The sequence below is a fragment of the Triticum aestivum genome, chromosome 1B, assembly GCF_018294505.1.
Source record: "Triticum aestivum cultivar Chinese Spring chromosome 1B, IWGSC CS RefSeq v2.1, whole genome shotgun sequence".
Classification (NCBI taxonomy): Eukaryota; Viridiplantae; Streptophyta; class Magnoliopsida; order Poales; family Poaceae; genus Triticum; species Triticum aestivum.
The window spans coordinates 630,794,965-630,806,409 of record NC_057795.1 but is presented as its reverse complement, the minus strand read 5'-3'; the positions used below and the strand labels follow the sequence as shown (position 1 = coordinate 630,806,409).

General features: G+C 44.7%; 1 protein-coding gene across 1 annotated transcript; it reads left to right on the top strand.

Annotated features, from left to right (window-relative positions):
• Positions 1-251: 251 nt before the first annotated feature.
• On the top strand, positions 252-2,824 carry LOC123143538 (putative F-box protein At1g30920). Its single transcript, XM_044562486.1, has 3 exons — positions 252-513; positions 612-1,736; positions 2,475-2,824. Exon 2 carries the CDS (start codon positions 632-634, stop codon positions 1,721-1,723), a length of 1,092 nt encoding a protein of 363 aa, XP_044418421.1. The 5' UTR covers positions 252-513; positions 612-631; the 3' UTR covers positions 1,724-1,736; positions 2,475-2,824.
• The last annotated feature ends 8,621 nt before the right edge of the window (positions 2,825-11,445 follow it).

Here is an 11,445-nt window from a genome sequence, read left to right as displayed (position 1 = left end):
GGATGATTTGGGAAGCAATTTGAAACCACCGTCCGCCATGGCTGGAGCTTGGGCCATGGATGATTTCGGAAGAAGATTTGGGAAGCAAATAAAAAACCAAACTAATTTCATCAAGAACTTTTCTATAAACTATTTTTTTAGGGGTGAAATAAATAAACATATTCTCGTATCTGTTTGCTTGGGCCTGAATGGTCTTCAAGTGGGTGGGTAAGGCAACATCAGGCCCACCGTCTAGCGTCTTGCTTGAAGCCTAACCCCAGAATCCCATTCTTCTCCAGTCCCTTCGTCGGCAGAGGTTCCTAGGTCGGCGGCGCCGCCACCGGCCACCGCTCGCTACCTCCGTCGCGGGCGCGGCAGATCCTGCTGCCAGATCGCCGTTCCCACTTCATCTCGTTCGCGGCACGGCACTGCCGGCTTATCTTGACTATCTGGCTCGTCGGGAGGTCGCCGCCGCCGTGCCGTGCCGATCTGCCACGGCGGAAGGTCACCGCCGACGCTTCCTCCTCGTATCAGGTACGCAGAGTGAAGCAGGCATAATCCACCATCCCTACCTTCCTTCATCTTCTTCCCGCATCTCTTGACCATTTCTCCATTAAATCTGCGTGCCTCAGGTCTCACTCTGCTGCTCGAGATGCGGACGGTGGCTAGCCTTACCGACGACCTCCTTGTCGCGATCCTCTCCCGTCTCCCCGTCAAGTCGCTCCGCCGCTGCATGTGCGTCTCCAGGACCTGGCGGGGCATCATCTCGCACCCGCACAACCAAAGGCAGCTGCCGCAGACCCTCGAGGGCTTCTTCTACGTGCCCCGCAGCGAGCCGGCGCCAGCTCCCAGTTTCACCAACGTCACCGGGACAGTCCGCCCTCTGGTCTCTCCTCTCTTTGATTTCCTGCCGCAGCACCAGAGCATCTTCCTGCTGTCCTGCTGCAACGGCCTCCTCCTCTGCCGCTGCTGGGAAGGCCAGGACGACTTCCATTACGTCGTGTGCAATCCAGCCACGGAGGAGTGGGTCCGGTTGCCCGACTCGATCAATGCCGGCACCGAGTGCATGGCACGTCTGGGTTTTGACCCAGCTGTGTCGGATCACTTCCATGTGTTTGAGTTCTCCGAGGATCACGACATCAGCCAACCCGGAATGGAGGTGTATTCCTCTGAAACAGGGGAATGGGTTCACAAGGAGAACGGATGGATTGATACGGAAGATGATGAAGCATTTGTTTCCCTTGTTGGTCATCACTCGGGAGATGTGTTTCTTAACGGCTGTCTGCATTTTCTCACCATGGATGATGATATAGCCGTGGTGGACACCGAGGGGAAAACATGGAGGAAGATACCTATCCCTGAACTTTGCACTGTTGGTCTCATTCAGAAATCTCAGGGTTCTTTGCATTTTGTCAGTTTTCTTGAAACTGATGAAAGTATGGTTGAACTGGTGGTTTATGTTCTTGAGAACTACCGCAGTCAAGAATGGATATTGAAGCATAGCACCGACGCTTCATATATATTTGGAGAGAGAGAGATTGATCTTATACAGGGTTTTCAGTGGGTTGCAATGCATCCAGACTGTAACATCATCTTCTTAACTGTGGGGTGGGATAATACATTGGTCTCTTATGATATGGATCATCACAAAATTCAAGAGATCTGTGATCTTGGAGGAGACGACAATCCGCGATATCTGCCATATGTGCCATTGTACTCTGAGTTACAAACTCTGCACGCATGACATAAAAATTGAGGTTGGTGCCTTCATAACGAGTGGATCTTCAGTAGTAGACAAACCTTCTTGCTATGGAGTAGCTTGCTTGGCATGTTAGCTTAATCTAGTTCCTATTTTCTCTCTGTAGTAGTGCCTATTAGATATGTGCTAGCTTGTGGAGCATATGTCGGTGTCCAAATTATGCTTGCGATTATATACTCTCGGAAGGAGAAATTAGAAATGAGAGTGCCCCTTTTTATTTCTAAGGATAATAATTTAGAAGTAAACAATATCAGGTCCATTATTACTGAACATGGAATTTGGATGCGAAAACATCAACTTGGTTATTCAGTCTTAGGAGTTGTACTACAAATCAACTTGCTGTCCTTGCCTTCAGTACTCTTTACTCTTTAGAAGGATGCAAATATGGTTAACTTCAATGATGGCAGCGTTTCTTGTCTTGTCAAGTAGTATATGCTAGTGTATTAGCTTACTAGCTGAAAGGGCAAAGGTGTGAATTTTCTCTTGCATGTATCTTGGCTCAGGCGTACTCCATATAATACCACTGTTAGTTGTGTTGTTGAGGGTAGGTAACTGAGGAAACAAAATACTTGTAACTTATGTTGTTCTTTGGTTTTCATTTCATTTACCTTTCCTGCATTTTTCAACCTGTTTTAGTGCAAATTATCTTGTTCTTAGTTTAGAATCCCAATTCCACCCCGATTTCTTGCAGTAAATCACCTGAGACCTGACAGTTCTCCGCTCTTTTATTCATTAGGAGCCAGGTCTTGAGGAAAGTGCTTTTCTTCATTAGGAGGTTGAGACCCCTTTTCCAAGGACTGGATGATACCTAAGGCAGAAGAGTTGGCTACAGTACCCTTGAGGTTGGATTCAGGATGACAGCATCAGTAAGGTTATGGGGCGCTTGCGTGGTTACTGTTGGTATGCTCCTGGGGACAAACACATTTGCATGTGACAGTTAATCTCTTGTTGGCAGATAAATAAGTCGTGAGGAGGATGGTCGTATGCATGGTTCTTTCTTTTGTATTTATAATTTTCTTCACTTCACCGAACCTGTCAAACAACATGTTTTTTTTTTCCTGAATAGTATGTTATCTGATGGTGCAATGTGGAGCGTTCTGGTAGTGCTGTGAAATATCTCTTAAGTACATGAGCTGTCCTAATGAGCTCGTTTTGTGGTATCAATTCATCTTTGAGCTGCCCTAATGTATTGCAATTTCATTGAAATTGGGATGTTTTTTTCCTACAATTGTTTTACCTCTGTTTTACACATCACATGTAAAAGTCGACTTTTCTTTCTTCTTTCTTTCTTTTGACACATTGTGGTTATTGAGTCATCGAATGTTCATGTGAGAGAAAGGAGGCGGGAGGTGAGGAGCAATGGTGGTGGCCTTGATGTGGCTATCGTTGATGTGGCTATCGGAGAGCATGGAGATGTCATGTGCCCAAGTTGACCAGGGAGGGGCATATGAAGGAATCGTATAACAAGGCTTCCGTGAATAGCCGCGTCGGTGAAGATCGCCTATCATGATCTGACTAGTTTAAGCTGAACTTTGTGCTAGAAATTCAGAGTTTCAGAGCAATTCTACTTGAAAGAGAAATGGAATGATGAAAAGTAAACTGAAAAAGAAAGTGTCGTTGTCGGATGTTGAACAACGACTCATGGCAGTCTGGGAGACGTCCGATCCATGATCAACGGCTGAGAATGAGCCTAATGGAGCAAACTTAATATACTCCACTTGAATATACTCAGGGCCTCTTTGATTCGTAGGATTCTCAAATGCGGGAATAGGAAAAACATAGGATTGTAATGTCATGCTCATTTCAATCCTATTGGATTTTGGGTTGTTTGATTGCAATCATAGAAAAAACAAAGGATTCTTTCAAAGAGGTTTGAGTGGATACTAGAAATCCTATGTGAAGTAGTACAAAGAAATCCTCAGGGAAAACTGATGTTGGGATTCAACCATATGTATCAAACAACCAACATAGGGAAAATTCCTTAGGATTCTAATCCTCTAAATTTCCTATAAAAATCTTTTGAATCAAATGAACCCTTAAAGAAAAGCAACTAACTTTGTGTAAAGGTACCAATTCTTCAGTTAAAAACAAGGCACCAGTCCTTCGACCAGTGTGTGACCATGCAATATAACGTACTTTATGGCCTTTTTCTTAAAAATAAAAATGAACATGTTTGTTGGTGCAGTTTGCGTGTTTTGAAATATGGAATTTTGTATATTGTATTAGTTGACAGCTTATAATTTGCGCTAATACGGTAAGATGCTTAGTGTGAATGGAAGCTGCTCCTCGTTAACTCTGCAATAGAAGAGGGGGAAGAGAGTACATCAAGTGGTTGCAGGGTAAGCGTTTAACGGCAACAATGGCAGGTTCGACACATGGTTCGCCGACCTCTCGACTAAACAAAAGAGCAGCGTGTTTGGAACCGAGACAATTTTGGACTAAATTAAAGCAGCTTCTGAACTTAAGAACAGAGTACAATGCAAAGCTTTTTTTCAGGTTCAGGCATCAAAGAAATGCAAGAGGGGTTTCTGAACAGTGGTTGCAGCAACAAGAATAAATTCTTGGCAAGGAAGGCGATCGAAGATCGTAGCATGGATGGCATGTAGCCATTTCCAGGAGCAGCATTGAACCAAATAATTTCTTAGAAGATTGTTTGGGCATGATATCCTAACCTCTCTACTTGCAGACTCCAAAGAACAGACCAGCATGTTTGGTTGGTAAGTTTTGAATTGTCAGCCTGCTTGGTCGTCCAATAATATAGTCTGTGTGATCAATGCCGAAGATTGTTGTCGCATATTGGCGCCTGATGAGATCTTCAGGATCTCTCTTTTGCCCGGAAAATCAAGACCCAGAGACAGGTCATTTGCAGCAACAATGCTTGCAGGTAGGCAACTTCCCTGAAGCTTCTCAGTTTTGTGGTCCAGTGCTGCTGGGTATAGGATACACTTATGTGGCATGAGGAATTTATTATAGCTGGATATATCTTAGGCAAACTGACTTACCAAGGTCTGCTAGAAAGCATTAGTTCCAGGAGCAAGGATCATTATTTTGCGTGCAATCGCTATGTATCATTAACATGAACGCAAGTACAATTTGAAAAACTGATTTGTTAAATTTCTAGGTATGATGATAGTTTTCAAAATATTGCACGAACAATAATGCAAGTACAAAATTTTCCCCCAAAACACTTGTGACAATGCTGCCAATTTTCTGGGTAAAGATTACTGATGTAATTCAGGAGTCACAATTGGTACTACATGCATGTAGACTTTTATTTGGTTGTGCGCACATAGCCATTTGAAATTTTAACAGAGACACATACACACCTCTAGGCCTCACCGGGATATTTCAGTGTGCAAATTTGAAAATGCACACCCTTGACATGGCCTTGTGTGCGAAACCATTCAGATAACTGATCGAATCGAATGAAGCAAGAGCAAAATCCCCCAAATTAAGCAATTAGATTGGTAGTCAGAGATTCATAATCGCGCTTCATCGGCACATGTAGATAAAACGAAATGCCAGGGGTAACCTTCTTTTCTTGTGATCATTCATTTGTGCTTATAGAGCAAATACACAAGTAGTAATATTCCAACACTGGCACATGAGCACATGTACAACCTTGCCATTGCAGGCTTAGGAGCACCATACCACACAGAAACTTCCATCCAAACCAACCGTCAGCAACATCTATCTGAACCTCTGAACTACCCTATGTCATGTACTAGTGCTAGTATGTACCCACGCACCAAAGAATCCGTCAAGCCTAAGCTAGAAAGAAGAAGAATTGGATCAAGAGCAGAGGAGCATGACGACGCATCGGCGGATGATGTAGAGCCTCGCCTTGTGCTCCCTCAGCATCCTGCTCAGCCCTCCTGATCCTCCCGACCCCTTGTGCTTGCCGCCATGGCTCTTCATCTTGTTCTCCATCTCGAGCTTGCTCGGTTGCTCCTGATTGCTGAACAGGAGGAGGCTGGTTGAGCTAGGTGAGCAGGAAGGCTCTCTGTTCTTGGCTTCTTGCACTGCTAGTACTGGATGGAATGGATGGATCTGTGATCTGTGGCCAAGTCAAGCGCTTATATAGCAGGGAAATGGCCGAACGGGAGAGAGACCACACTCCCACATCATCTTTCCACTTGGGCGTATAAAAAACCTGATGCGACATTGGGCAGAGAGATGGGGATGCCCCTTGTAGGAAGCGAGGAGCCGCCTCTAGCTCCGTAACCACATGCAGCGGCAGCCTCGCCCAAGTTGCATTCAGCGGATTCCGATGACGCTCCAGGGGGCAAATCGCCTTGTGGACAGCCAAAAAGGGCAGCTCTTGACACCTAATCCATCGGTTGCACCCACGATTAGGGATGCCTAAGTCCCCATTTCCGTTAGCTTCTTTCTCATTTGGGAGTGGATGGTACTGTGGGGGTGGGTGGCCAGGCTAGGCGCCTTTCGTTGAGGAACTGTCCGGTCGGAGTATATGATATTGCTCATGTCGTCCTCAAATTGGAGGATCGTTTTATAATGCATGATGACAATACTCTGACTGGCTTCCGTTGGAGTAGTAGTAGCCGGGGACTGGCAAGCAGATAACCACAACAAAGAAGTAATTTTTTTTTTTTGGAAACCTTGGTAGTGAAAATTTATAGCATTGGAATTGTTGAAAATGAAATTTAAATATATGGGGATAATATTAAACCACATTCTCACCATATGACGGTAGAAAACCTGGAGATAAATGGAGGGTGGATACATGTTAGGACATCTCTAGTAGATCCCTCAAAAGTTATATTTGAGGGAGAAATTTTCGCTCCGGGGGATTAAGTGCCATCTATCAGATCCCTCGAACCATTACTTTCTCTAAATTTTGACTTTCTATCCCTTCAAAAGTTTCCTCACTTGCCTATTTTTAGTCTAGAGAAGTCACAGGGAGATGAACAGTAGCCCGCCTCCCCCCTCCCCTGGCCACCACGAGCACCACTAGACAACAACGAAGAACACAAAACTCTTAAAATATGAAGGATATAAGGTCCCCCACCTCACAGTGCAAAGATGGCGAACAAAGGCAAGAGGGACGAAAGTCTCTCTCACAGTGGTGGCTCCTCAAACCCTAACTCTGGCATGCTTCGCCTGCTTAACTTAACAAAGAAGGGATATTTATGCCTAGCGGCAGTTCCTCTTTTTATGTTTAAATAGGGCTCGGGTCCTGATTTTCCAACCAAAATCTAGCCCAAAAGCCTAGAAATAGTCCAAAATAATTGATTTTTGACATTTCAAATAAATGGGTATATTGGTATATTTTTTTAAAGCATAACATCACAAATAACACAAAACTACCAATTCAGGGGGTCATAATTCACTTTACCACTACTTTTGTGGTTTGTAACAAGGAACCCTTGTTTTGAGGTAGTGCCGTAGTGATTCACAAATAATCAATGTTAGTAGCAAAACCGACCATCGGGGCCAGTAGACTTTGAGACACACCACTTCTCTCTACTGTGACCCGCACAACTTCTTTCCATGCTATGAGCCAACCGACGACGACGCCGTCGACGACAACTTGGTAGCAAAGCATGGCGGTCGCCGACATTGACGGTGACTGTGTGCGAGTGTTATGGAGGGGACTCAATGTGGCATGTCCCTCTCCTCTTTAGGCGACTACAACTTGGCGCCGAATCGAGGTGTTGCTGGCCAGGCCTCAAGGCAACAACAATGCACTGTAACAGGGATGATCACATACACCTAAGTATTATATTCTTATGCTCTATTCAAACCCCAACCAAAACAATATGTTACATTTGTTTTGTTCATGTGTTAGCTCCACAAACTTCGAGCTATGGTCGCTGTGTCACCTCCAATTGGGGCTGTCACTACAACGATTCGACATCCACAGTGTGTCTCATAGTCAGGCGGGCTTTTACCATTATGCTCACAAGAACAATCAACACTTGAGCCTATCTTTGCACACCTCCGTTACTCTTTAGGAAGCATTCGTCTCAGATAAAAACTACCCACCTCGCAGTGTCCCCCCCCCCTCCCACCAAATGATTGGTGCAGCGGTTAGGCATTCGAGAAACATGCCCATATGTAATAAAGATGGAAGGTATGCTGTGAAAAGTGGTCTACCACGCCATCAAAGGTATGTCGTGAAACAACAAGGAAGCATAGTAATCTTTTATTGAAAATCCTTGTCACAATCACTTAAGGAACATACCATTGAAGCCCCATTTGAGACGATTGGGTCGTGGTTGTCACAGTCACCGCCGAAGACACATCGAGCCATGGTTCTCATAGTTGCCGCTCGAGACATGTTGAGTTGTGGCCAGTACATAGAAGGAGTATCCCGGAGGGCCCAGTTGCCATTGCGGTCACATACAGGTCGCGAGGGAGGGTGGGAGCATGTAGTCTTTGTTGTAGTTGGTTGTTGTCGCTGTAGAGTTGCCTGCCCTTGGTAAACCCCCCTCCCCCGAGAGTCAGTTTTTATAACATGGGTTAGCTGGCTTAGCAGGAGATTTGGGTTATTGTGTATCACTACCTCAAATATGAGTTTCTTGTTGCAAACCCCAAAAGTTGTAATAAAATGAAATTATGGCCCCTGAAGTTCTGCTTTTGTGCTATTTGATCTATTTTTAAAACCAATACATGGAAAAAAAATCAATTCACTGCATTATATATCTTATTTTGTGAGAAAGTGCATTACACATCTTTGGAAGGTAATGCAATTGCTTGTCGTGCTCTGGTCCGAACAAACAAACCCTTAGATTTGCAATGCACCATGCAAAGCTTTTAATCCGCTCTCCTCTGTATGGACACTGGCCAAAATAAACCATAATCAAGTTGCCACCACCTCTTGAGCTTGAGCTTGAACTCGACCCATCTTGTCCTGTAGCACCATCTTGCTCCTGCTGCTCGATTGCTAGAATCGTCGACTCTCGCCAAATGAGTCAGACATGATATTGATTTCTAAATTGGCATTAATTCACTTTAGTGGAAACAATTTCACTGTTCTATCTAATAAAAACTAACAATATATTTGTTTATGGATATAAAGTCCAGAATTAAAATAGCTATATTTTGGAATAACATTGATGAAAATTAGCTATTTTATTCATATGAACTCAAAACTTCAATGTGGATTGATATAAAATAAACTAAGAAAATTGGACCAATAACACATTATACTCCTAAATATAAGTCTTTTTAGAGATTCCAATATGGACTACACCGGAGAAAAATGAGTGAATCTACACTCTAAACTATGTTTATATACATCCGTATGTAGTTCATATTGAAATCTCTGAAAAGACTTATATGTAAGAATGGGGGGAGTACAATGATGCATGTGACGTATATCACCAACATATTACTTACATGAGTCATAGTTTCGTCTTGATGGTCTAAAATCCAAGAATATTTGTATGAACAAGAATTATAAAAGGTATGCATGACATCGACATCAACTAAGAAAAATCAGTGGATTGCAGAAATATTTACTGAGATTGTGTAGATAAAGTTGAATGCCGGGGGTAACCTCTTGTTTTCTTGAGATCATTCACTTGTGCTGATAGATCAAACACACAAAGTGACCTTCGACACATTAGTACATGTACAACCTTGCCATTGCAGGACTTAGGAGAACCATACCACACCAAAACTTGCAGCAACATCTATCTGGACCTTCTAAACTACCCTATGTTATGTCCTATGCTATGTAGTATGTACACACGCACCAAAGGATCAGTCAAGCCTAAGCTAGAACACAAGAATCAGATCAAGAGCAGAGGAGCATGACGACGCATCGGCGGATGATATAGAGCCTGGCCTTGTGCTGCCTCAGCATCCTGCTCAGCCCTCCGGATCCTCCCCGATGCTTGCTGCCATGGCTCTTCACCTTGTCCATCCTGAGCTATGTGATAGGACGCCTGAACAGGAGGATGGTTGTGCAGGAAGAATGCTCTGCTCTGCTCTAGACCTCTAGTGTTCTTCCACTATTTTGCTGGATGAAGGCTCTGCTAGTAGTAGTATATTTGATCTGCCTGCTGTGGTTGTGGCCAAGTAAGTGTCAAGCGCTTATATAGCAGAGAAATGGCCACATGATCCTCTCACCTTTGCCTACTTGCACGTATAAAAAACTGATGTGACTGCATTGGGAAGAGCCATGGGGACGGGGGCATATACCCCTTGTAGGAAGTGGGGGGCTGCCTCGATCTACCTCCACAGCCACATGCAGCGACAGCCACGCTCAAGTTGCAGCGGATTCCGATGAGGCTCGAGGGGGTAAATCGCCTCTGGAGTCTGGACAACCAAAAAGGGTCGCTCTTGACACCGAATCCGTCGGTTCCGTCCACGGTCAGAGATGCCTAATATTCCACATTTCCACTTGCTTCAGTGATCAGTGGGCGGCCAGGGTAGGGGCCTTCCGTTGAGGAACTGTCCGGTCGGATCTTGGAATGTAATATATGTTCATCTCTGTATATTTCGTCCTTGGTGGAATCGTTTTATAATGCATGATGACATGCTGATAATGTCCTAAAAAGCTAGCTTCCAATGTAGTCGGGGACTCGCAAGCACATAATGACCTCCAGAAGCGTTCGACGGCCGTTCCTATGCGGTCGTTGCTCTCCTCCTTCGTTCGACGCCCGTTCCTCTGCAGTCATCGCTCTCCTCGTACCCCTCATGGAAGGAGAGCGTTGTTCCTCATGTAAGTGCTAGAATCCACTCCGCTACATCTCATGTCTCCATCTTCCATCAAAGCTAGATGGAATCTCGTCGTATCATCCTCCAATTGCACAATCAGGGATTCAAGGGACATGTCAACTTATTAATTGCCAAACAAATTAAGAGATTTCATTTTTTGTGTTACATGGATAGGCAAAGAACAAACCTTTTCAGACATTTTGTAGGAGGGGGGTTGTATGAAAGAGCACCTCACAAAAATAATTTCTACAACTATCTCTTGGAGGCATCTTCTCAGTGGTATCAATTTTCGCAAGACAAAATACTCCCAAGATATCAGCAAAGAGACTGCAATTGGACCAAAACATCAATACTGCCGCTCTTTCACTTGCACGAGCTTGAGTACTAATAAAGGTTTATGAAAGCTCCTTGAGTCACCCCTCTGGCCCTCTCCTCCCCATTACACAACAATGGTGGCGGATACGACTTAGCGCCAAATCGAGGCATCGCTAGCCAGGCCTCAAAGGCGACGAAAATGCATTGGTACAAGGTTGATCACATACACATAATTTCCTATGCTTGTGCTCTATTCATTACCCAGCCCAAATAACATGTTACAGTCGTCTTGTTCATGTGTTAGCTCTACAACTTCCAGCCTCCACTGCCGAGGGAAATACCAGGTGTGCCTGGAGCTTACATACTCCCATGCTACGAGAGTGCCTAGCCGCTGGATCTACGGTCCAATGGCCATCTTGGAAGATCCGGGACCTCCACATAATTATGTGACTTCTTGTCGGGGTTTGGGTGCGACATATGCCAATGGATGACTTATCATGATAGGAGCGAGTAGAACGTCGCCGGTGCCTGCAAGCGGGATAAGGCGTAGACACGAACGCCGGCGTACTTTACCCAGGTTCGGGGCTCTCCTAGGAGATAACACCCCTAGTCCTGTTCTGCGGGGTCTCCGCATGATCACTAAGGCACAAGTGATACAATGGTGCTCCTCGAGCTGTGCGCTAGAGGCAGAAGGAGGCAAGGCT